This window comes from Myotis daubentonii, chromosome 2, assembly GCF_963259705.1.
Source record: "Myotis daubentonii chromosome 2, mMyoDau2.1, whole genome shotgun sequence".
In the NCBI taxonomy this organism is placed as follows: domain Eukaryota; kingdom Metazoa; phylum Chordata; class Mammalia; order Chiroptera; family Vespertilionidae; genus Myotis; species Myotis daubentonii.
Genome location: NC_081841.1, coordinates 213,771,553 through 213,798,862, shown reverse-complemented (window position 1 = coordinate 213,798,862; position 27,310 = coordinate 213,771,553). Strand labels below are relative to the sequence as shown.

Genomic DNA, 27,310 nt, shown 5'->3' with positions numbered 1-27,310 from the left:
AGACTAACACACCTTTGTTGTCCAGAAGTTTGCAGAGTTCTCATTTGGGGTGTGAGGGTGGGTGTAGGGAAGGCAACTCTTTGCATAGCGTTGTGTGAATTAAGAAATAAAAAAGAAGAAGAATAGAAACATAACCTCAGTTTAGCTTTCTCCAGTCTCATCCTCCAAGTGGCACCCACTGCTTGGATTTATCACGGGGTTCTGTTCCGGTGTATGCAGTGGGACTTCAGGTAGCAGAGGCTAAAGAAGTGAGCTGTGCTGTGCAGGGAATGTCTGTCCCAAGTGCTGATCTCGCAGTAACCTGGCCTGAGGATGTCAGGAGGAGAAATCCTCTGGTCCGTTAGGGAAGGAACCCAAGTGGTTCTTATCTCAGAGCCCTTCACACACAGGCCTCTTGGAGAGGGTATCGGTGAGAAGTCCTCGTGACTCAAATTGAAGGAATGTTCAGAGGCTCCATCTGACTGGCTTCTGAGCCCTTAACCCAATCTTCACCTTTCTTTTTAAAACCCTACTTCCTTCTCTATCTTTCCCCCGTGCATAGTATCATAAATGACCGTATTGTCTAACCCCCAAAATGCAGGACACATGGGCTAACCCGTGATTGTTGAGAGGGCAGAGTGTTTGAAATTAGGGTTATGGTTTAAAATTCAGTTCAGCTTAGTAAGTACAGTAGTGGCTGAGACAGTCACCCACACTCCAGAGGGGGCGCTGTGACCTGATCAGGGATCACTGGGGCTTTGGGAGTTGGGTCAAATTTGTCTAATTGGCCCTCTACCGTGGCATCTCACATGGATGAACTTGGTTTTAAAAAATCAGTAGAGATTTTGAAGGGAAAAATAATTTGCAAAAGGATGCAGTACAATTTTGGATGTGTGCTATATGTGGAAGGGCAATTCAGAATTCTACCCAGTTTGTCCTGGTGATAATGAGATTGGGGTCAGGAAATGCATGTTATCTGACCCTCAAATTTCCCTTTTCTTTTTCTTTCTTTCTTTTTTTTAAGCACCACATGATCTCTTTTTCTCACGTGTTGCCTCTAAGTGATGAATTGATAGGACGGGAAGAAGCCAGTGGGCTTGGCTATCTACGAGTGACAGTTCTGCATCAAGAACTCCGTTTTCTCTTCTTCCAGTCTTTTTTTCTATCAAATATAGCATTGATTAGTGGTGTTATTACTCACCAACCCACCTGGGAGCATTCGGATCTCTTCCCACCACATTTACTGCCTGCCTTACCCATTTTTTGCTCGCTTACCCTCATCTGACCTAGGTATCCCCCTCGCCTTGCACAGTCACTTTTACCTGCAGCAGCAGGGGTTTGGGGTGGGGTGGGATGGAGGTGGGCCAGAGCACTGTGCTGAGAATTGGTTCCCAGGATTGGTCCTGGGCAGTGTTAGAAAACACAGCTTATCTTTAGACCCTCCCATTCCTTTCATGTTTGAATCTAACAGAATCTGTGATAACCCTCGTGACCGTGAAGAGGAAGGCATCGTGGTGTCGAGGCAGCCCCGGCACAGTGGCAGCTTCCTGTCTCGCTGTGACGAATAGGCCAGGCGCCTTCTGAACGCAGCCTGGCGGGAGGGGCTCCTGTACCCATAATTACAAGAGCTCCCACTGAACTCAACATCTCTATGAACAATTCTATGTGCCAAGTTATTTTACTTTACTTACTCAAATTTTACTCTGTTTCTCTCAAATCTTTGAGAAACCCTGTGAGATCCATGTACCTACGCTACTCTGCATGTAGGTTACAGAGAGGAAATGGAGGCTGGCGGAGACAAGTGGGGAACCTGCAGGGCAAACGCCGGAGTTGAGGATCCTTGAGGATCCTGAAGGGGAAACAGTGCTGAAGCATCAATTACAAAGGTGCCTGCAGTTCATTTTCATTATCTGCCTAGGAGAACTACATCTTGGAATGTCTACTCAGCTTAGCAGGAACACTTGTTCTAGAAGGGATATTGAATTTATATAGCTGTCGCTCTAAATTTGGGGAGCTTCTAAGTAGAAGTTCTAAAATCCTTTTCTTAACTTCATTTTCCATACAGCACAATTGAGGGTTGGTTTACTTTCAGATTTTTGGGGCCTTTGAGAGAAGACATGGTCAGATAAGCATCAGATTATTAAATGAATTTAGCTCAATAGACAGTATTGCCTCAAGGGAAAGTCCTTTGTCTTTGTAATTCAACTGCATGAGCAGTTATCGCCATGATTACATAATGCAAGACTTTTCCTAGAGTAAACTTAATTACAGAATGCCAGAACTGAGAATTAAGGAAGGTTATAAAATGAGATATGGGTGAAGACCTCGAAGAACTGAAGTTCCCAATAACAGATTGGAGATACTTGTTGCAAATGGCTGCCCATCCCATTTCTGCTTTGTTTTAACACCTTAAACTTCCTGGATTACCTCCTGGTCATTTGGCAGAAATCCATCATAAAAATGAAAAAAAGAGGTGGACTGTGTGTAAATATAGGCAAATTTTTCCTGCTGAGAACATGTTGGTCTTTTGACAAGATGTTTGCCTAGGCATCCATCTTTGTTTTCTTGATGTAAAAAAACATGGGTAATCTAAATTAATCTCAGAGAGTAAAGGCAGACAACTACTTCATCAGGTGACTTATCCCAGTTTTTGATATTTGTCACTTCTTCCTCTTGGAAGTCGCCCACATCATTTAAAAGGAGGTGTAAAGTGAACATCATTCACTCTAAAAGTCATACCTGTGGTTCTGATTCCAAGTTGATTTTGAAAGGATGAGCCTTTCCATCTTCAGATACCTGTGGAGACCATAAGCGAGTTTCCGCCCTGTAAGTAAAATAAATACATAAACAGCAAATTCTAATATATTTCCAGTTTTAACATCCTTCCGTTTCCTATGACGTTTGTGAAAATACTACTATCCCTTGATAATTTAAGCAAAAGCAATATTCCTTGTTCATTATTCTGCATTCTCCCATCTAATTAGCCTTACATATTTAGTGTACTTGGGGGGAAACTCGAATGGATCAAGATGGGCTGCTATGGACTGTTTGTAAACTGCCCCATCCCTCCCTCCCACCCCAATCATATGTTGAAACCCTAATCCCCAGTGTGATGGTAATTGGAGTTGGGGCCTTTGGAGGGAAATTAGGGTTAGATTAGTTTATGAGCATAGTGGAATTAATGCCCCTCTAAAAAGAGGGAGAGACACAAAATCTGTGTGTGTGTGTGTGTGTGTGTGTGTGTGTGTGTGTGTGTATGTACCTGGGAAGGCCACTAGGACAGCCAGGAAGAGGCCTCTCACGGAGAACCTGAGCATGCTGGCACCCTTATCTCAGACTCCCAGCCTCCAGAACCATGAGAGATAAGTGCTTGGTGTTTAAGCCACTGAGTCATCCGTGGGATTTTTGTTATAGTGACCCAAACTGACTGAGGGAAAGACATTGTATAATTTCTGGAGAAAGTAGGTGTCCAGTGCATGTGGAAGACAGTATAGGAGGGAGATTCTGCAGGGACCCCCTGTACATGACCCAGGGCAAGCTCCCAGGTCTCCTCTAGTGCCCTGCTAGCCTACCCAGGCCACCAAAGGAGACGGGGAGTCACTGGCCAGGGGGACTTGCTGCTGGCATCAAGGATCTGCACTTTGTCCAATCCTTTTTATGGATCTGTTTGGGACGGTGTGCTTGGCAGGGACACAGGTTATGCACAGACAGGGAAAGAGTCCATTTCACCCCATCAAATGGCAGATCGACTGTGTGCCTTCTGTACCAGCAGCAGGATGAGCACGCTAACAGCCACTGTCACAAAACATTGTTTCCACAGTTTCATCTCTGTTTCAATGACCTAAGACTGGTTTTGGTCAGAAATGTCTCATTATCCAATATACTCATGGGCACACACTCTCACTCACACCTTGTGAGATTCTTCTGGGCTGAATTCTGTACAAAACAGCCAATGGCCTGCAGCATATCAGCAACCAGTTTTTAACATGACCATATTTTGTCAAGCCAAGAGATTCTTTTAGGAGAATCTTTGAATTCCATTTTCTACCACATTTAGAACAGCAGGGCAACTGGCCATGCTGTGTTGTGTTCCTGTGGCCAATACCTTTTATGGTTCTATTTTCATTGTCAATTAACTGGATCAGTCCAGGAAAAAAATTCCATTAGCCTCTTTCACTATTCTGACATTCTGGAGAGTTCCTTTTAGGAATGGTTTAACAACATCGACTAGATTGACTGACGTCGGGGAAGAACAGACCAAAGTGGCTGATCTAGGAAAAAGCCAGTCAAACTCCTAGTTTCTGAGACACCCTTCTCACGGGGAGGATGAGATCATTTATCGTTTTGGTTCAGGTTCTGCTGCCAAACAGATCACATTTTAGCGCCATCAGTTAAAGAGCACCTGTCAATTTTGAGACACAGCTGGTGCGCTGCCGCTTTAATCCTGTCCTGTGCATCAGCGTGAGTCATGGACTCTGTACCGAAGCCGTCGATAGCCAGGATGACATCTCCAGGACACAGGTTGGCAGCTGCTGCCTTGCTCCCTGGAGTAATCTGGAAGAAATCATGGCACCACTTAAAAAAAAAGTCTTGCAGATATCTGGAGTTTTGTACCTGACATCTGTATTTCAGCTTGGTAACACTTTAAATGTTTTTCTGGGTAGACAGTCATAAATCTAACTTACAGTGACTCTTAATGGACCAATTGTGTTAGCTCTCTTTTCCCATCATGCGAAGTAATTCTGTGTTTTACAAACCGCATTTCATTTATCATGACATGTCTTATTCTTTTTAAAACACCTTCCTATCGCCCTGTTTGAATCGTATTTCCTTTGCTTTAAACAAAATAATTTGCGGTTTTTTTTTTTCTTTTAGGTTTCTTTTGTCAGCCCAAACTATTTGGGAATAGAACTTTACTGAATTTAGGGAGATGTTATATTTGAATTGAAACTGCTTTAGCATCCCTGTAAGTTATGATTCACTCAGGGGTTACTTAGGATGTGGAAAGCTTGAAAGAGAATCACTTTAGAGTTAATAGAATAATCCACATAATAAATTCAGTTGTAACTTTTATGAGCTCTTCAGAGAGCTGAAGTTGCAGTGCAACCAACTAGCCTGCAATTTTAGGAAAGACAGGTGCCTCCAAGGAAAGACACAATGTAAGCTTGGGATACCCTGAATCAGAGCAAGGAGGAAGATGGGGCCATCACACTAGCTGTTAAGAAGAAGTGAAATTATGAACAAACTAGAGGCCCAGTGCATGAATTCGTGCATGGATGGGGTCTGGCTGGCCTGCCCCAATGGGGGCCCATTGGGCCAAGCCGGTGGAGGGGAGGGGCCGCAGGGGCAGGGCTGGCCAGGGGGAGGGGCCGTGGATGGTTGGCCAGCCAACCCCGCCCCCGATTGGGGGTGTTGGGGGCCGATTGGGGACCGGGTCAGGCTAGTTGGCTGCTGCAGTGCATGTCATAGCCACTGGTCATTCTGGTCATTCTGCTGGTCCAGTCGCTGGGCTTTTATATATATAGATTAGAGGCCCAATGCATGAAATTTGTGCAAGAGTAGGCCTTCCTTCCCCCGGCTGCTGGCACTGGCTTCCCTCTGGCACCTGGGACCTGGGCTTCCCTCCGGCCCCGGGTCTGTCCAGTCTAATTAGCACATTACCCTTTTATTAACGTAGATCGTTAAAGGCCAAGTGTGAGTTAGTATTGAAAGTCTAGAATCCCTGGGAACTGCAGACACAGGGGACGTTTCTATCCATCCAGTCTCTTCTTCATGAGTGGAGAACAGATGGAACAAATAGAAAACAACTAACAAGCTGCAACATTTTATTATGCTAAGCAAAATAAACCAGTCAGAGAAAGATAGGTATCACGTGATCTCACTCTTGTGGTATCTAAAGAACAACATAAATGGATGAACAAATAGATCCAGAGATACAGAAGCATGGAACCGACCCCCGAATCTCAGAGGGAAGGTGGGGGTGAGGTGTGGTGGGGAGAGATGAACCGGGGAACTTACATTTATTTATATATGCATAGCCCATGGACACAGATGATAGTGTGGTGAAGGCCTGGGAAGAGTGGGTGCAGGATGGAGGGGGTCAGTAGGAAAAAAGGGGGACATCTATAATACTTTATTTCTTTTTCTTTTATTCCTTGAAGATTAGTGCCATTCATGTCAACCTATCATTGTCACACTTGCCAGTTTTCACTATTTAGAGCAGAATAATACATACATAGAACTTGACTTAAATCTGAAACTGCTCCAGGAATAAACTGTTCCTAATGTTTTACCTGAGGCTCAGTCATGAATCCATCCCCCCCCCCCCCCTGCATTTTTTTAGTCTAGCTATTAACTCTATTTCACTTTGTGGCTCTAAGGGAGATCCAAGATTCATCTAAATAAGCAAAATTGCTAAAATAGTAAATTCTCACCTGCCCTAAATCTTCAGCCTCATCAGTGAGATGTTTCTTGTACTCACCCTACTTCTGTGATCATGGTACTGCCGTGATCATGGTCACTTTCCATTAGGGATAGTTGATAGGATCCGGGTGAAGGCAACTGGGGATGGTTACATCTCAGCCTCTGGGGGGGCATTTCATAGATGTTTTCCATTTAGAAATTCTCCCAAACCCAGAACTGTTAGAAGAATAACAAGTTTCCAGCCCTGATATGACTTGTAGGGATAAAAATAATCTTAAACTTTTAATTTTCTCTAGCTAGAGTTCATTAAAAATCAGCACTATCTAAATTTTTAAAACTCTAAGATCAGAATGTTTTTCTTTGAGTCAAAGCATGAGAAAACATTGGTTAATGTATATGCTTTTAAAGCCTCACCAGGCTTTTCTAATATAATCAAATAGATTTGGGTGATATAACACTCACTCTTGATTTAGAAAAGGCTAACTTGTAGCTTTGGTTAGGACGAGTGGAAGGTAGAGTTGTGTGTGTATCTGTTTATATAAATTTTAAACAGAGACATCTGGTGTGCTAAACTTAGATACTGAATATTCTAAATGTTATTAACGCGTTGATATGGACGTTAATAACACTATTTTATGTTTACCCCAAATATTACATTTGCAAAGCTTTTTCTAATAAATCTGACCACTGCAACAGCTTGAAGACAGGCTGGACAAGGAAGACTGCCCCTATTTTCAGAGAAGTGTCTAAGTAACCCCGTGGCTTCTTAACTAAAGTTGGGAGCAGCTGTACACAGCTCTGTCACACGATGTTTCAGAGGTCAATAGGAAAGGTGGTTGGTAGTGATGGCCAGACCCCACTTCAACCCGGATGTCCTGGGATCTCCAAGGGGAGAGTTGGTGAGAAAGAAAAAAGTATGTAGAGACAGGTGTGAGGCAGAAGGAGAAAACACTGTTCTTCACTTCTTCCAAGTTCTCAAGTTCAATTGGTCTAGTGGTCCGAAAATGACCACTACATTGGTCTGGTTTTAGTAAGTTAAACTCTATGTTTAAACACAAGAATATATTATTTCCACGCATTACTTGATATTATTATATTATTTTATATTATTACTAACATGTTTTCCCAAATTAGGAGACAAGAGAGCTAAAATGAGGTAAAGAGTTTTCAATGGATTATTTATTATTCAGGTCAGTAGGGCCTCCAATGTCAAAAGCATTGGAGAGACCATGGGAGACAGTACTGCCATCAATCCCTGAGTGCATGTTTTCAGGCCTGTCTGATTAGAAGGACCACCTGGGGTCCTTGCTGAACATGGACTCTCACGCAGCTCTGGATTTCTGGAATTATGAACACTGGCAGAGAAGCTCTGGCAGAGAGGCTAGGGAATGTGTGTTTTTAACAAGTGCCTCAGATGGTTTTCATTATTCACATCAACCTATTACTTGGGGCTGTTTAAAAAAAAATAATTTAAAACAGAGATGAAACATCTGTAATGTTCTGTTTACTGTGGGAGACACAAGGGAAGTTCAAGATATGGCCCTTATGGGATTTTTATGTTAATAATAAAAATGATTGAAATAGTTATGGAGCAAGACAAGTATATACTGATGGGCTTACAGTGGGGCGTGGATCAAAATGTTGAGAAACCCCATTATTTGGTTGTTCTCCCTTGTGTACAAATAAACTCCAGTGCCTCTCCTGGCATTCAAACCTTCTAGCACCCACAGTCTACATCTCTAGAGCCATACGCACACCACTTAACCCAGAATCTCTGTAACTACTTACCTGGGCATGAGTATGTACTAAAGTTATTGGGGTGAGTCTATTGTGCAGCCAGGGTTGAGAACTATTATAATATTACTAGAGGCCCAGTGCACCTGGCCTGCAGGGATTGGGCTGAAACTGGCTCTTCAAATCCCCTGAGGGTGAGAGGGCGGTTCTCGGGCGATGCACCCCAGAATCAGGCTCCCTCCTCTCTAGTTCCAGGTGCCTCACCTGAGAACCGCAGCTGCCAAGTCACCACAGCTTGGCAGCTCCTGTGTTGAGTGTCTGCCCCCTGGTGGTCATTGCATGTCATAGCTACCAGCTGGTCGGCTGGTCGCTTAGTCTTTTACATATATAGATTGTTATTATTGATTTTATAATTATTATTGAGAACTACAATCTCACTGAATTCTCAGGATGATCTTTTAAGATGAGAAAACTGATGCTCAGAAAGTATAAGGAACTTGCCTAAGGTCACACATGCAGTGAAAATCTGAAATTCCCTCATGGATCTGTGTAACTTTATAGCCCAAGCTCCTCCACTATCCCATCATGCCACTCCCACAGGTACTCTCTCTCCACAACTCCTCCTTTCTCTTTGGTCACGCTTCATTTCATGGAATCCTGGAAAGGTTCTATCACAGTGGTTTATGCACATGTCCATTCTCTTCTACTGACATGTGAGCTTCTCAGAGTATAGAAATCAATTAAGTTACGATGGTGTCCCTCACAGTGCCTTCCACATGCAACACATCCTGCACTTAGTAGATATTTACGGGATGGATGAATGTTATGCACATAGGAACCAGCACTTCCATGCAGACACGTCTTTGGAAGAACAAAATTAAATAGATTTTTAATCACATCAACTTTCTTGCTACACTTGAATCCTGGAAAGGGATTGCATTCAGCTGTATACATTTCTTTCTAAAAGTTCAAACTTCAAGTACAGTTCATGTTAAAGTAATACACATTTCTATGGTAAAGCCTGGAAAACTCAAGTCTGCATTAACATTGCCTGTGTTGGTACCCAAGTGCACATAGCATTCTCAGTTGCAGTGATCTTGAACCTGGGTGTGCTCTGAATAGGAAGGAGGGGGGAGGGGGGAGGGGGGAGGGGGGAAGAGGAATTGAGTGGGAAAGGACATGCTGGCAGCAGATGTATACGCTAATTCTCCATCATGTGCACAAACGAACCTTGCACTTTATTCCAGATTGGACCCTTTGTGAAAACAAATGATCTGTAACTTGGCAGTGATAGTAGACCCACCTTCTGGGTGGTCCACACACTTCAAAAAGAAAGACTCCTTAGACTCTTCCTGCCAAGAAAAGAGATGCTGCTCACTTAGAGATGTGAGCCCTGGGTTTTATTCTGTGAAACACTTAGGCAGTTATATATGGTGGCGGCGAAAACTTCCCACTCCCCAAGCTCAACACCACAACATAACTTATATTGCACAAAGTCTAGAACACCTATTGGCTAGAAACTGCTCTCCTAAAAATTGTCTGTGTCACATTCAATTGCTCAATTTTTTGAGAATGTCTGGTCTTTGATATACCTTACTTCGGATGTTCCTTTTTATGATACAAAGATCAACCTGACAGATTAATTAGATTGTAAGCAATGGTGGGGTGTATTTCAGTGGATGGAGAGAATGGCATTGATAACCCAGTGCCCCAGCCCTGGTGTAGCAGAGGATCATTATCGAGCAGCATGGCTGAGTCCAGATTTGTATTGTGTGAGGGAGGGAGGTGGGGGTGGCTGGTAGGAGGACAAACATGGATTTAGTTGACTTGAGGAATCCATCTCACTTATGGGACTTTTTGTGGCATTAAGTGGAAGCATTGGTATTTCATTCCTTTGCGTGAATATTTAAAATAGACAAATCAATTAACAAAAGAATTGTTATTCATCTTTATTGTAGAATATTTTTGTGGACACAATCTATACTTATTTGTGATAGTTATGTTGAAAAGTGAGCAGTTTAGTCAATCATTCATATTGTGTCATATTTATTCTGTAACATATATGATGTACAAAGCACTGTACTTGGTGCTGAGTAACCCCCAGATTTGAGTAACCCCCAGTTCCTGCCCTTGGGAGGCATGTGGTTTGTGGGATACAGATGTACTCAGACATCTGTGGTATCAGGTGAGATATGAGGAGAGGTCATAGGTCAGAAGCTATGGTAGTCAAAGGGGCCGAATGCTACATAGAGGACAGTGGGGTGGAGTGGGGAAGAGAATTCTGGAGGAAAACGGTAGAGGAGCAAAGATTTGTTAGAGAAATCGTGAGTAATCCAGAGTCATGGCACTGCTGCCTATTGATGGGTGGGAGGAGGAAAGGGGGAGAAATGGCCAGAGAGGGAGGAAATAGAGTTAGAAACTCAAGTTGGGATAGAGGGTGAAAGCCCTGAGTGTGTAAAGACCACACATTTTACCCACTACGAGAGGCTCGGCGCACGGATTTGTGCACCAGTGGGGTCCCTCGGCCTGGCCTGCAGGGATCAGGCTGAAGCGGGCAGTCCAACATCCCCCGAGGGGTCCCTGAGTGCGAGAGGGCACTCTGCAAAGCTGCTGTTGCTTGGCAGCTCCTGCATTAAGCGTCTGCCTCCTGGCGGTCAGTGTGTGTCATAGCTACTGGCCGGTCGGCTGGTTGGTTAGGCTTTTATGTATATAGATGCTCTGGTGATGCTACTGAGGAGTGTGTAAGAATGGGGAGGATAGGAGCAACCTTGCCTCTCCCGAAGGTGGCTGGGAAGGACACGCAGGGGAAATTGGGGAGGGAGACAAACAGCTCAGCAGGACGTTATGAAATCTTGAAGAGGTACAGTGGTAGAAACAAAGAAAAGTGGTAGATGTTAAAGATAGAGAATCAGCAGAACCAGGTGATGAATTGGATGGCACAGAACACCTATCGGAAATCTCTGTACAGTAAGCAGGTTTTTCCCATGTGTGGACATCAGCGTGCAGACGTTGGAGGCAGGTAGACCTGGCATCGGTTCTGCCCCACCCCTTGTCCTCAGCAGGTTAATGAATCTCTCGAGGCCTCCCCCACCCCATCTGTAAAAGGGGATCATAGCACTCCTGCTCTCACTGGATTATTGTGAGGTGTGAGTCTGTGTATATAAATAAAGGGTTTAGAAGAGAGCATGGCAAGCAACCCTATTCACGTCCTTTCCACATAATATAAAGATTATAAAAGTAGTGGAATAATCCTACTACCTACCGACAACAATGCTCATTCCTTTTTTTGCAATATCTTCTAGTCTTTTTCCAAAAGGTTTTTAGTATTCTTACAGTTTCAGTGGAAATAGTCTCCATTAGGTGTTCGCTAAGGCAAAAAAGTTCATGCAAATGTGTTTTCATTTATTCTCCTACGGTTTGGGGGATCCGTGGAACACAGGGCAGTTCAGTTTTACCTGCCTCCATGAGTTAAGTTAACCAAAGAGAAGAGGCATGGTCAAATGAACAATCATGCACGGTGCTGCACTGTTCCTGAACCTAGCATCCCGATGATCAATACAATTAGTAATGAATTAAAAATTCAAACCAGACTTGGCCTCCCAAGTAATAATTGTCATCATATCAAATATGTTTACAAAGAGCGCCTGCAGTCCAACCCCAGAATGTGCGCACGGCTTTAAATAAACATTGTTCCAAATGTCAACAGCTCGACTTTCAAACACAAGATGAATCATATTGACGTGCTGCATAGCAATAGCAAGATACTCCCTTTGTAAATCACTTAATTATTTCTTTAGGGTTTAATATAAATGTGATTTATCTTTTGTTGGAGCTCAAAAGCTTATTTCATTTACTATAAACAAATGAGAACGATACTTCAGAAACTTTAAAAATATTTCTTAGTAGAGATAATGGAAACTGTTTTCTTTGGTAGATCCATAAAAGGCATTGCTTGGCCCAGATCACCAAACCCTTTTCTGCTTAGTTTACTTAGGAACATTTTTGGGGGTATGTTAAGTTTTCATGTCTCATACAAAAACGCATGTCAGATGTGTTTATATGTTTTTGAAAAATGTAAAACAAAGCTTGAAATGTTCCATGGTGTGCCTTTGTATGATACATGTTTGAAGGTATTTTTTTAAAAAAGAAATTGGTTCCCAAATCTCATAGACATACAAGTAAGAACAGAATTTAAAAGGTATTATCTTGTTCAAAAATCTATGTGAGTAAATCAGATGATAAAGTATACGTTTATAAGATGCAGTATAAGCAGCAGGGAAGAGAAAAAACAAAGCATAAAAGTATTAGGTTTACTATGATTTCTGTGTGACGATAGAAATAATTTTCTTTTAAGGCAAATACTTGTGTTAGAAAGAAATCAACTAGACTAAATACAAGTTTCTGGAGAAACCCCGGAGTTTCCTTTTTCTTTCCCTCCGATTAGACAATACTGTAAGGAGTATTGAGTAAGAAAAGCTTGACGTTGATAGCAAAGCCTTATTTTCAGAGTTATTAGGCTGAGTGCTGATTTTCCATCAGATTAAACGAAACGATCTGACCCGTTTTCTTTGTAGTTTCGGTTATAGGTGCTGATTTCTCAGCCAAGTTCCCAGCTTTGGAAAATATTTATTCAAAATGCCTGGAAACCTAGGGACCCCGATTAGTAATGTTTTCCCTGTCTGGGCTGATAAGAGTGGTTCCCTCTGGGCGCACCCAGGGAGCGCCCGTGAACAGCGCCCGGCTGAAGTTTCCATCCAGACAAGAAACAGCCCCAGTGTCGGTCCTTTCTCTCTTCTTCCCGGGTCACCATCTCTCCCCCTGCAGCGCCCCATCTCTCCTTCCCGCCCCCCCGCCCCCCGCATTGTGACTGGAAGGAGGCCAGAGTGGAGGGTGGAGGCCAGAGAGGACCCTCGCCCCCTCGCCCCCTCTGAGCCCAGAGGAAACGCGTTGCGGAAAGTTGCTGGGGACCGAGAGGATGCAGGCGGACCGCTGCGGCTGACAGGTCAGTTCTCTCAGCGGCTCTGCATCCTCCACACCTCACTTTGCCAAGTTGCTGCCGCCCCTCCAACTGCCAGTCCCAGGCAGAGGGCCCACCCCGCGCACCGGGGCTCGATGACCGCCCTCCGCGCCACGGGGTCCCCGACTTGCAGCAGAAGAAGGGAGAACACCTACCCTGGTGATGATCAGGGGCTGGTTGAAGTCGATGCCCCCTGAGAGTCGGAAGCCCCAGGGCGCAGGGCCCGGGAGGACCACGTTCTGGGGCATGGTGCCTGCTGGGTCTCCTTCCACAAGGCGAGAGAGTCCCTGAGCCGGACAGGCCTCTGTGCGCCCTGGGCAGTGTCCTGGCTGGGCCCGGGCCCGGGAGCTTTATTCCTGCTCCCGAGTGACGTCACCGGCCCCCTCCTCCCGCCCCCTCCCACCCAGGAGAGCTCCAACTTTGGAAGAAAGAGACGCCAGGCCCCGGGGGAGGTTAGGGACGCACGGCTGGGTGCAGCCTCCAGAGCTGCTGGCGCTGTGGGCGCTGAGGCTTCGGGTTACAACCCCCATCACTCTCTTCAAGTCACACCTGTCCTCCTGTTTATTTTCTACTTGGAGCTCAGCGGGGCGCTTCATTCGAAGTTAAAAGCGGTTACACCACAGCCTCTGTGCTTCATTAAGGTAAAACACAGCATCATCAATACAATGAGTTATTGAGCAATTTGGAGTGCGGCAATACTTACCTACCAGCCATGTGACCTTAGCTCTTACCCAACCTTCTTCAGCTGCAGTTTTCTCAACTGTAAAATAGGGCTGGTAATTGCCTGAGGTGGTTTGGCTCAGGGGGTAGGGCGTTAGCCTGGGGACTGAAGGGTCCTGGGTTCAATTCCGGTCAAGGTCACATGCCTGGTTTGTGGCCCTAGGGAGCCGATCAATCTCTCATCATTGATGTTCCTATCTCTCTTTCCCTCTCCCTTCCTGTTTGAAATCAGTAAAAAAATATTTTTAAAAAATAGGGGTAGTAATTGTACTTACATCATAGGTAGTCAGTGAAATACCATAAACATGAGCCACTTTCACACAAGCCGGGCACAGCAAGAGTGCTCAGTTAAGTACACATAGTCATACGTATTGATGGGTGTGCATAACGTATTTAATATGGATTCAGATATAGTCTACATTTATTTGTTTCAAATGAAGAAATCTAAAAGTGATGATGTCATGCAAACAGTACCCAATCCAATGAACCTTCCAAAAGTACATATGAGTAGCCGATCAATCAATAGACTGGAAATATATTTTCATTTCGATTGGAGCAATTGTCACCTCCTTCAAATGCAGTCCCAAAACTTATGTTTTTGACACATGGGAAGTGAGCAGAACAGAAACCTAGGAGTTGAGACTGTCCTGTGTGGATGTGACAGGCAGAGTGAGGGTGGGGAGTGGAGTGCTGGTGAGAGGACCCCAAACCGAAAGCATGTGCACAGGAGAGAAGGAGGGTTTCCGTGAGCACCAGGTGGTCCCAGTGCTGTGGTGAATACCTGTGCGCGTGATCCTTCTTCATCCTGACAAGTCCATCAGATGGCTGTTATTATTCCCATCTCTCTCTCTTTTTTATTTTAGATAAGGAAATCGCTTCCTAGAAGTTGAGTAACTTGCATGAGATCACACAGCTAGTAAGTGGTGGAAGTGAGATCCCAGACCCAGGTCTGGTCCAGAGGCCGCCTGGGGTGGTAGAGAGGCCGGGAGAGTCTGGGGAGAGGCATGCCTAGTCTCAGTGCGGAATCAGGTGTTTCTGGTGTTATACCCAGCATGCTCTGAGTCCCAAGGAGAGGGGAAGGAGGCTGGAGAGAAGTAGGAAATTCTTAAAAAACCCAAGAATGAGGGTTTTGTATGTCATGCTCTATATGCTAGGCCAGTGATGGTGAACCTTTTGAGCTCGGCGTGTCAGCATTTTGAAAAACCCTAACTTAACTCTGGTGCCGTGTCACATATAGAAATTTTTTGATATTTGCAACCATAGTAAAACAAAGATTTATATTTTTGATATTTATGTTATATATTTAAATGCCATTTAACAAAGAAAAATCAACCAAAAAAATGAGTTCACGCGTCACCTCTGAGACACGTGTCATAGGTTCGCCATCACTGTGCTAGGGCATAATCAGGCCAGGAGAGCAGGCTTCAATAGACTTTTAATCGAGCCGTCTGTTTGGAAGTGATTTGAAGACTCAGAGGAAAGAGAAAAGATATTCAGGAAGCTGTGTGCAAAGCGGACCAGCCTGGGGATTGTGTAAATCACACAACCAGGACAGGTCCTACCGTGCCCACCATGGTGGAGTGTATAAAAATCCCAGGGAATAGAGGTTTCCTGCCTCCCACTGATGTTGAGTTATCAGGGACACACTTATAATATGCTTTGTTGATTTTGCCTATTGGGCTGGTAAAGCACATTTATTGTAAAGCACATTTTCTCTGTCAGTCACTAGCTGTCTCTGCTTGGTACACACGTACACATGTGTGCACCCCTCTCCCCGCACACATGAAGGTCAATCCAGAAAAAAAGCCTCACAAGCTATTTGGTATAGTGTTCTCTCTATATAAAAGGCTAATATGCAAAGTATTCCCTTGGGATTTCGACTGGGAGACCTCGATTGCTTGCTGTGATGTGCACTAACCACCAGGAGGCAGTATGGAACAAAGGAAGGCCCTGGCCGGCAGCTGGAAGGCCCCGATTGGCCCTGATTGCTGGCCAGGCCTAGGGACCCTAGTGTAATTATAATTGCTTATATCTTACCTCATGAGCAGGCTTATATAACCAATCAATTATATATTTTTGGTTTTCTGCTTTTTTACCAGCCATTTTTGGCATCATTTGGATGTAAGCAGTATCTCTACACCATCAGTATAATACCCGAGGAGTCCTTGAGGCTTTGCAGAGAGCATGGGAGGCAAGGGTAACAGAAACCTAGGAGTTGAGACTGAGTGGTCCCTGCAGCCAGGGTGAGGGTACTGCTCTTAGTGTGGGTATTGTCCTAAGAAGTTATTTTTGGCTGAGTCTCTCCTTTAAAAAAATACTCCCCTTTTTAAAGGAGTATGCCAAACTCTTTACGATTCCATTAAGTATTACTTTTGTAATTATTATTTTAAAAAGCTCTTTAGTCTTTTCTTTTTAGAAGAGGGTCAATTTTTCATTCTATTCTGATGTAAGTGGAAAATCTTTCTGTTGGTTAAAAAAATCATCTCTCTGATTTTAATTCTCCAACCTATAATTTTAACCTTAGATTTTCTTCTATTTTCTGATCCTTTTTATATAATTGCCTGCTGGTGCAAGTACAATTCAACCTGTGCAAAACCAAACCCATCATTGTCGTTACACCAAACTGATTCCTGGCCCCTGTGCCCTTTTTTCTTTCTTAAAATATATTTTTATTGATTTCAGAGAGGAAGGGAGAGGGGAGAGAGAGATAGAAACATCAATGAGGAGAGAGAATCATTGATTGGCTGCCTCCTGCACGTCCCCTGCTGGGGATAACCCAGCATAACCCAGGCATGTGCCCTTGACCAGAATCAAACCCTAGACCCTTTACTCCACAGGCCAATGGTCTATTCGCTGAGCCAAACCAGCTAGAGCCTGTGCCTTTCTTTTCCTTCTTTTTACGTCACTGATTTTGAAAGAGAGAGAGAGAGAGAGAGAGAGAGAGAGAGAGAGAGAGAGAGAGAGAGAGATACATTGATTTTGTTGTTCCACTTATCTATGCATTCATTGGTTGATTCTTGTATGTTCCCTGACTGGGAATGGAACCCACAACCTTAGCATATTGGGACGACACTCTAACCAACTGAGCTACTCGGCCAGGGCCTCTGTGCCTTTCCATTTCCTCATATCTGTTCATTTTTCTACTACTGTTCCAGGCTTCTAGGATTATAAATTTTCCCTCTTTTTAAATTCCCTATGTAGCCAATGTTGCTATGTATTGTGGTTTCATTCATTAGTTCATTCAATAAACTTTTGTTGAGCATCAGTGACATGCCAGGCACTGAGAATGCGAAGATGAATAAGACCCACTTTCTGTCCTCTAGGCAGTCATAAAATAAGGGAGATGGAGATGTGAAATGTGATCACGTAATGTGATGAGCACTGGGACACCATTGTGTATAGTGATGGAATAGGAATGAAGGGTGTAATCAACTCTCCTGGTAAAGGTGTCAGGGAAAGTCTCCAGAGGAAGAGATGTTAGAGCTGGATCATAAAGAGTAAGTTTTCCCAGTGACTGGGAATTGGAACGGGAACAGGAAGGAGGATACTCAAGGCAGAAAGAGCTGTATAGGATGTGCAGTGGCGGGAGGCAGGAAACATTGGGTAAGGACAGGAGACCACGGTCGTAGCATCCAGGAGCTGTATCACAGGGTATGTTACACTAACATTCCAAGTTCATCCTATTGGGAGCCTTGGAAGAGTTTTAAGCAACAAGTATCATTTGCCTTTTAGAGGCTTCATTCTGGGAGGTGGGAGGATGAATCACAATTGAAGGAGATAGGAAGCAAGGAGTCCAGTTAGAATGTACTGCAATAATCCAGGGGGAGATGTTGATTTGGGCAGTGGGATAGAGAAGAGTGGGCAGACCTGGGAATCATTAGGAAGGTAAATTGACACAAATTGGGGACAGATGTTACTTGGAGGATTAGGGAGAGGTTAGGAGATTTGGAAGGCTCCCCCAAGTCTTCATTGGGTATTATGTGAATGGTGGAATTATTAACAAGGAGAAAATATATAAGACGTACAGAAAGGTATTTTTGTTTTAATTATGGAATGATAGATAAAGAATAGTTTTGTTCCTGTTGGGCTTGAAATACCAATCCTATGTAATAAAAGCATATTATGCTAAGTGTCCGACTGATTGGTCTACCAGTTGGTCTACTGCTTGACCAGTTGCTATGATGTGCACTGACCACCAGGGGGCAGATGCTCCGACCTGTAGGTTAGCTGGCTGCTGGGGTCTGGCTGATCGGGACTGGGCGAGATGACCCCAATTGGCCTCGATCACCAGCCAGGCCGAGGGACCCCACCGATGTACGAATTCGTGCACTGGACCTCTATTAGTAGTAGTAGTAGTAGTAGTAGTAGTAATGATAATGATAATGGCAGCAAATGATTATATGCACTTAGCCAGACACACTTCAAAGAATTTTGTATTTATTAATTTACATAAACTTCACAATAATTCTGGGAGGCAAGTACTATTATTATCATCATTTTAACAATAACTTGTTAAATAACTTGTCTAAGTTCACAGAGCAAGTACAATGGAGCTAGGATATCACTGAGCCATCTGGCTCCATATTTTGGTCTTTTAACCAGTGCACTATATAGTCAGGAAAACTTCTGAATCTTAGGATAATTTATTAGACAGCAAAGTAACAGAGACAGGATGAAATCGCAGAAGGAAATCGGGTATGTGAGGTAACAAGGAAAAAGGGTTAATGATTAAGCTCTGAGGAACAGCAGCATTCATGGGCAGGAGAGTAAGAAAACCATAGAATAAAATGGTTTTCCTCTTGTAAAATGTTCAAAGAAAACCATGAAAGTGCTGGCACATAAAACAAGTGAGGAGAGAAATCAAGGAGAGAAGGCAACTACCCCAGGGAAGTGAGGCGAAAGCTGTAATGGTAAGTGCCTCTTAGGTGCAGGTCTCAGAGAAGAGCCAAAGGAATGGTGAGGACCGAAGCAGACTACCATGCGTGAAGAATAATGCGAGGAGAGGAGAATATAGATGATCTTTTCAGGAATTTATTAATGAAAGGAAAGGGAAGGTTGAGGGTGGTCTGGTCAGCTAAGGGGGATGCAGGTCAAATGAAAACACTTTTTTTTTTTTAAAGATGGAAGCTTAGTAATGTTTTCTGAAGTCAGAATAAAGAAGATGCTGAAAGCCGAAACAGGTTTGGCTCAGTGGATAGAGCGTCGGCCTGCGGACTGAAGGGTCCCAGGTTCGATTCCGGTCAAGGGCATGTACCTGGGTTGCGGGCACATCCCCAGTGGGAGATGTGCAGGAGGCAGCTGATCGATGTTTCTCTCTCATTGATGTTTCTAACTCTCTATCTCTCTCCCTTCCTCTCTGTAAAAAAATCAATAAAATATTTAGAAAAAAAAAGAAGATGCTGAAGAACCAAGAAGTATGTGGATTACACAACTTCAGGGGATTGACATGTGAGATAGAAGTATAGGTCATGAAGAGGACAGGGCCCTTCTGGATGAAGTTCCCAGAAGCTGAGATATGCTATCAGTAGAATAGGCTAGTTCTCTTCATTTAAAATTCTACCTGCTTCTTTCAGGAACGTAGTGACTTCATCTCTTGATAGTGGAGCATGTTCTGAGATTGTCTTCTTGACCCAAATCTCTCCCATTCTTTGTACCTCACAGACAACTGTCAGATTGAAGTACTCTGCTCTCTCGGGTAGGAACCTACAGTAGCACTTCATTGCCCCTAGGATAGAGCCAACCTCTGCTAATGAAAGTCTCTGATGGCCTTTTATCATCTGATATGTGCCATGGACATGGTCTCCTTATCACCTAACAGTCACTGTAGAGCTTGTCAAGTGGACTCTGACTTCTCTTCCCAGGTTGTTTTCTATACTTAAGATTTTTTCTCTCTTTCTCTCTTTCTTTCTTTCTTTCTTTCTTTCTTTCTTTCTTTCTTTCTTTCTTTCTTTCTTTCTTTCTTTCTTTCTTTTTTTCTTTCTTTCTTTCTTCCTTCCCTCCCTCCCTCCCTCCCTCTTTCTTTCTTTCTTTCTTTCTTTCTTTCTTTCTTTCTTTCTTTCTTTCTTTCTTTCTTTCTTTCTTTCTTTCTTTCTTTCCTTCTTTCCTCCTTCCTTCCTTCCTTCCTTCCTTCCTTCCTTCCTTCCTTCCTTCCTTCCTTCCTTCCTTCCTCTCTGCTTCCTTCCCTACCCATTTTTTTCTTTCTGCCTGACTTTAAGGGGAAGAGTATGTCTTTGTTTGAATCTGCAATTACCTTAACCAATGGTTCTGAATTTCGATGAGCATTAAAAGAGTCTGGGTGCTTATTAGAAATGCAAACTCTTGGGCTGCACTCTCAAGAGATTTGAGTTCAGTTTCTGGGGCCAAAATTTATTGTGGGTGGTCTGTGGACCACCCATTAAGAAATGATAATTCAAATCAACGTGTAGGATTGTAATTTCTTATACTATGTTTTTGTATGTGCTCTTTTCTAGTATGTTCTCTTTTCTCTGTCACTTCCAACTTTCCACATTTTCTGGGACGACGTGATTGACCACCTGTATCTATATTAAACTTTCTCTTTACTCAGCTCTTATTTCTAGTCAATAGATCATGACTTTGAACTTAACTATTTTCCAGTTTAACCAAGCACTTGGCAGTGTGTTAGGTCTGGGGTTAAACAAAGCAACAGGCATGGATCCGAACTTTGGGAGGATGAATTTTACAAGGATGACTTTTCAGGAGAGCTATTTTTGCATTTCCAACCAGACAGTTGGCTCCTCCAGGACAGGGACTGTATTTCTTTGGAATCTATCACAACTGCCATCCAGTGCTGGGTCCTGAGGAGGTGGTCAGTAATTATTGATGAGTAGAAACAGGTTTTGGTCTTGAGATTTTTTTTTTGGTTTGGGGAAGCTAGTTCTTCTTTCTCAAGTCTTCCTTCTACAATAGTCCAACAAAGAAGCACCTTCCCTGACAATTGCCATTATGCCTGTTGTTTACAGTTTCATCTCCTTCAACTTCACCTTGCTGTTGCTGTACTTTGCATGTACTTGCTGGTTTGGCTGTGCAAACCAGCTTATCCAAGGGCCTGGGCAACCAGCCAGTACTCCCAGGCCCTTCCTTCCTCTTTGGTCTGAGCCCGTGTGATTTCCATGCTTTGGAGGATTTGGGTCCTTGTGAAATCTCTTCTGGGGAATGAGCCAGGCTGAATCCCATGCTTTGTGTCTGCCCTCAGTGCTGGCAGGAACCTTATTGTTTCGTTCCCACGTCGTCACACTCCTTGGGACGATGTGGTGGCTCCGCTCAAGTTCATTTGGTATTCCCCACCAAAATGTCACTGAGTTTTCCCACTGTTTGTATTGAATTAACTAGTAACAGTCCTGGAAATCATTAGTATGCTAGAGACATGAACTGAGGCATTGTGTGCTGAACAGCAAATAGGGGCCTCTCTTAGCAGCTTCTGTTACTGCTGGTGGCTGTCATGTTGGTGCTAGTGCATTTGCAAATGTAGGGACAGAGAGAGAGAGGAGAGGGAAGGGGAGAGGAGGAGATAGAAGAAGAGGGAAGGGGAGAAGAAGGAGGGGAGGGAGGAAAGGAGGGGAGAGGAGAGAGAAGAGTTCGTCAGGTAGGGGAGATTTCAACATGTTTTCCCATTGAAGCAGCTTACCTGGAATATTCCCATCCTTACTGGATTGTCTTCATGGACTAATGACCTGTTTCTGATTCTGTGAACGTGAACTTGATCAGAAGATCTACCATAATATGTCTGACATTGTGTTAAGCATTTAATGTGCTGATTTCTAGTTCTTAAAACAATCCTGTCAGATATATATTATCATCCTAAGCTACGGAGACTGTGAGGAGGTGACAAATTTATCTGAGATCTTATACCTGGTAAGACAGAGCTGGATTCAAACCTAGTCTGCCCCTTTCTGTCACTTCCTGATTCTTCTACTCTTCCATGTTGCCTCTTAATGCACGTTTGCTGGGGTTTATGGACCCCAGAGTGCTTTCAACAACCTGTACACACTGTTTAGTGCAATGGTTTGAAGTCATTGAAAAATCAGCAGCTCAGTTCAAACTGAGTGTAGGTCTCCCTGGGAACTAAGGTGGAGTCCTGGACCCCTTGCAAAAGGACTCCTCATAAGGTCAAAGTTGACCCCACTCAGCACAGCCTGTTAATGCTGCTATCAGGATCCTAGAAATTCCTGCCTGAATGTGTCTCAGGAAACCCCAGGCCCTGTCTTCAGTCCACTGGAATTTTACTTGCTAGGGTTAACTGCCCTCCAAGTCTCTCTCAATATCCTGTCACTTTCTTTCTTTCTTTTTTTAAAAAAATATTTTTATTGACTTCAGAGAGAAGAAGGGAGAGGGAAAGAGAGATAGAAACATCAATGAGAGAGAACCACTGATTGGCTGCCTCCTGCATACTCCCTACTGGGGATCAAGCCTACAACCCGGGCATGTGCCCTGACCGGGAATTGAACCATGACCTCCTGGTTCATAGGTTGACGCTCAGCCACTGAGCCATGCTGGCCAGGCTCCCTTCACTTTCTTAATGATACTAGAGAGCAAGCAGAAGAGCCAAGGTTTGTGGTTATAACACAAACGTATCTGAACCTGGGCTTCAGTAACAGAGACCAGGTGTTTGGGGGCTTTTTAAAATTTGGAGTCCATTTATCATAACTGTGAAAACATTTCAAATGAGAATGGAGTGAACAGAAACCTCAGGGGAGTGTACAGGGAGCTCTCAGTGTGGATGACTGAATGCCTGGCCTGGGTTTAGTCACTCTGAAGGTTCGGAGCAAAGCACAAATGCTAGAGTTTAATCTATCGCAGACACCTTGGCCCGGCCCTGAGCATTTCCACCTGTTTCACCACTGGGCTCCGTGGCTGGTCTCCTCGCAAATAAAATGTGTGTGTTCTGTCCTCAACGTGTCAGTTACGGAAAGAAAGGACCAAGCTCCACAGATAGTCATTCCAGTGGCATCTAGTTTTCCTTTTGAAGACATGCTTTGACGTCAGATGAAAAATATGGATAATAACTAATGACTAATTACGTTGTGTAGGCCATATTTAAATTACATGGAAAATGTCATTCCTCTTCTAGCACAATGGGCTCAGCCTCCTTTAATGTGGGGGACACATTCTGGAGTGAAAGAGAAAAATCCTTCTGCCCTGTTTTGTTCAGTTTTTTTTGGTGACACTGCACAGGAAATGAGCATTTTAGGTTCCAAGTGCTGGCCAAGTGGCAGTGATTGGAAGGGAAGGTCTTCTCTCTACAAGAAAGCCATCTGCCAGGAAAATGTACTTGCTGCTTCCCCAGAACAATGGAATCACTAAGTGTTAGACATAGACGTGGATGGTCCTGGTGCAAATTAAAACCAAACTCAGCGAAGGCCTTGGCCTTAGGCAGTCAGTTAAAATTATCCATCCCTTGAATCCTGTCATACCAGAATCTTCTGGATTTTCTGACAGATGTCACTGGATGCCCCTCATAGTCCCTTTAGAAGGCCTTGCCTATAATTGCCTCTTCAATGTCAGTGATTCCCAGACTCATCTCATATTCGAAATATCACTTGGGGTTTCATGAAAACCCAAGGCTTTTCTACTTAAAAATTAAAGCCTGCCTCCCCCTATCAAATCTATATCCCATTACTAGGTGTCCCCCCGCGCCCCCCCCCCCCCCCCCGATGCAAGATCCATATATTGAAGCATCTATACAACTTTTCTCTCAGAGGAACTCAAACTTAACTTGACCAATATCCAACTCTTTTGCTTAGTTCTCCCCACCCCCTGTTCTAGTGAAGAGCACCGCCATGATAGTCATTCAAGGCTCTTCCACTCCTCCCTCAACTCCCGGGCCCCAAACATATGACCGCTCACCAAGTCCCCTAGATGACCTCAGTACGCCACTAGCTCTTGTCCCGTGTCCATTCCTTTAGCTAAGGCACCTGCAGGTTCCTCCTAGGATGACTGGCATGGTCTCCCCTCTTCTTTCCTGGCCTTTGGTTCCCCCTCCAGTTCACCCTGCACAATGCTGCCAAACTGATATCTTCTCAAGTAGAAGCGTCATCATGTACCTTATCTGTTTAAACTTCCTCACAGGCTCCCCAGTAGCATTCGGGATAAATATCAAACTCCTTAGCTGAGCCCATAAGGCCTCCATGCTCCGCCTTAAACCAGGTCTCTAGCCTCAAAGTCCATACTTCTGACCAGGCACCTTTTTTCCAACCATGTAACACTTGTTGTGGCTACAGAACTCTCTTAAGTACTCAGTGTAGAAACCTTTGACTGCAATGTTCTCACCCAGTCTCTTTATAACTAGGGACCTCATTACTTTTGGTGGTTGGCTGCACTCATGGCTGCGGTCTGATGGCATGAACTGGATTGAAGCCCATTTGTTGATATGGCAGTTGAATTCTTTGACTTGCATTTCTTTAACTTCCTTTCTCCAACTAGCAAATTGACCCGCCACAGGTTACAAATGTTCTAAAAGTCAAATCGTAAAAGATATTTTGATTGAAAAGATACTATGTTTCCAACATCTTAGAAAATGTTAGTTGATTATGTGTTTTATGAGAAATTGGGATGCCTAAAAATATAAGCATTAGTTTGAACGTGATGCTAGTCTGCAAATGAAATATAAATGATGCATTGTGCATTCACCTGGATGCATGATATCTAAGGGAAGCCAAGATTAAAAAGAAAAATTTGCATCTATAGGTGTCAGAGAGAAGCTATTTTAAAGATTGCCTGCATTTCGCATGCTGTATGTTCATCTACTTAGTGGAGACATGCTTCACTAATTGTGCTGTATTGTGTCTCTCTCATGGGTTAAATTTAGATACCCCCAGCTTATATTGCACTTTTAAATAACACAGGGCCTCATTAGAAGCAAGATATCTTTTTAGCTAAATATTTTTTTGAAGGTTGACGACTGGTGATTGACTTGAGAGGTTGGTTGGAGGCTTAGGCATTCCTAGAATTGCAGGCATGTCCGATTTTATATTACAAAGCAGTTTAAAATAGAAGACACAGAATTAGTCTGTCTAGGAGCTTTACTGTTGCTTGGTCATCCAGCTGCAATGGGGAGGCCAGAGTAGTGCAGCTGGTGCACTCAGCAGCGTCTTCTTAGGGGTCTTCCACTGGGGCCTCACATTAGAAAAGGTCTCTTTAGAATTGTCTACAGAGTCTTCAGATCCTCACACTGTTCCCAAATATAATTGACTACTGCAGTTTTAAATGAATTGTCAAGAATGTGGAACTTCTTTTATTGATGTTGAATATTGTTACCATCTTTTAGAATTCTCGCTTCATATCACACTGTGTTTTACAAAGTATCATACTTTAAAAAAAATATTAGCTTGTAAGAACATGTAATAAATAACTTCAAAATGCAATGGGCCTTTCATTTTAAAGTGTGCCTTTAACATTTTTGTAAAATGTTGTTTGTACTCGTTCAATAGAAACTTATCTGGCCAATGGGTAAAGCTAGCAATACAACTACTGGTCCGCGATGTGTTAAGTTTTTGATGGGCGCTCTCTCAGGATTAGGACCCAGGTTTTAAGTTATATAACAAAGATCATGGGCCCTGGCTGGATGGCTCAGTTGGTTGGAGTGTTGTTCAGTACACCAAAAGGTTTCAGGTTTGATGCCAGGTCAGGGCACATACCTAGGTTGCAGTTTGATCCCTGGTCAGGGCACGTAGTGGAGGCAACTGATCAATGTTTCTCTCTCTCCCTCTTTCCCCCCTCCTTTCTCTCTAAAATCAATAAACACATCCTTTGGTGAGGTTAAAAAAGTAAAGATGATCACGAAATTATTCTAGGGGCATAAACAAAGAAAATAAAAACACCACCTGGTCAAAATGGAGCTGACCCCCTCTGCAGCTCAGGTTTTGAGCTTATAGCTTTCTCGACCAGTTGGCCTGAATAAACATAAGACTATTTCTCATTGTCTTTGAAGTAAATGCTCTCAATAAAAGATATTTCCAGTAGGCATACCCTGGAATTCAAAATTATCTGGGCATTGTAGAGAACTTGTGAGCCTACATGGCACTAACTGGATATTCAAGTGAAGAGTAGTTACATAAGAACCCCCTTCTGAAGAAATTGATCCTAAGGGAAGAGGGAATAAGAGGTTGGATAAATACTCAAAGGTTGATACAAGCCCATGGACTAGTTTAAAAGGGGAGGAGTGTAGCCCTAGCCTGTTTGGCTCAGTGGATAGAGTCTCGGCCTGTGAACTGAAGGGTCCCAGGTTTGATTCAGGTCAAGGGCACATGCCCGGGTTGTGCTCAATACCCAGTAGTGGACATGCAGGAGGCAGCCAATCAATGATTCTCTCTCATCATTGATGTTTCTATCTATCTTTCCCTCTCCTTCCTCTCTGAAATCAATAAAAATATATTAAAAAAATAAATAAAAGGAGAGGCGTATACCCAATAGTTATCATTCCAGATCAGCCATATCAATGTGTTTTTAAGCCCTAAGGCAAGAAGTTATACAAATGAGAAAAACTGATTTTATCAAAATAGCTATGTGATTTACACAACATATGGCCAGTTACACAGGTGCCAGCAAACTGGTAGCTTCAGAGAGCATTTTCCTTAGCCAGTCACACTCTCAGTGCTGGTTTGGGTAGCCACTGGGCATTGGTGACTGGGCATACATAGGTAGACATTAGCAGCAGGATCACTGCCTCTGGGAGGGCATCACAGACTTGGTGATGATGGGCCACATTGCCCATTCTCCTGGGAACTGTTATCACGACCAGTGACTTCTGTGGCAGGGAGATGGCAGCTTCTCTGGGTGTGGGCGATTTTGACTTTACCAAGTTTCATTGGCATAAATTGCTATTTTTGGTGTAAACAGTTGTAGTAGCCAGACCATGAAAGATGGCATGGGAAGCACATGGAGCGACTCCCCTGGGGAAGTAGAGGAGAAGTGGGGAGGAATTCAAGGGAAGTCTCTTGAGGTTATATGGCATTGTGGGGGCAGAGCCGGTATCCTGATCTTCTGTCTTTAATTGTAACCCTCTTGTTATCCCAGATTAGAACATTTTGAGATTGAGATTTGGGTCAGAGATTTAGTTTAAATTTTGATGTTCTGAAGTTTTAGGTGTCTAGAGGGAACCCCTCAATAATTGAGGAAGGAGAATTAATTCTAAAGCACTTCTTTTCTTTCTTTCTTCTTTCTATTCAAGTTTAAGATGTTTAAAATTTCCTTCATTTCAAGATTTCCAATTAAAAGAAGTTTGTAAAAGTATTTTGTTATATTCTTTCCACATATGTATGAAGAACATAAATGAGGACGAGTTTCACTGAAGGCCTACAGGTCAGAGCCAAGTAGACAGACCCTTTAAAAAGATGGATAAGTCCGTTACATCATTATTTTCCATGTTGCCATTTATTCCCCAGAGGCTCAGCTCCATGGTGATTGTTAGAATCAGACATC

The 27,310-nt window shown here is 43.5% G+C and overlaps 1 protein-coding gene across 3 annotated transcripts in view; it reads right to left on the bottom strand.

Moving 5' to 3' along the window:
- The window catches only part of PDLIM3 (PDZ and LIM domain 3), a 29,949-nt gene extending 16,448 nt beyond the window's left edge, over nt 1–13,501 (bottom strand). For 2 of the 3 annotated variants that reach the window (XM_059685660.1, XM_059685661.1), the window contains exons 1-3: nt 13,309–13,501; nt 4,382–4,533; nt 2,719–2,803 (exon numbers count right to left, since the gene is read on the bottom strand). In XM_059685660.1, coding sequence (XP_059541643.1) covers nt 2,719–2,803; nt 4,382–4,533; nt 13,309–13,401 — 330 coding nt within the window. In that variant the 5' untranslated portion in view covers nt 13,402–13,501. The remainder of the gene's footprint in view (nt 1–2,718; nt 2,804–4,381; nt 4,534–13,308) is intronic. The other variant, XM_059685659.1, reaches the window with a different exon arrangement.
- Nucleotides 13,502–27,310: the final 13,809 nt, after the last annotated feature.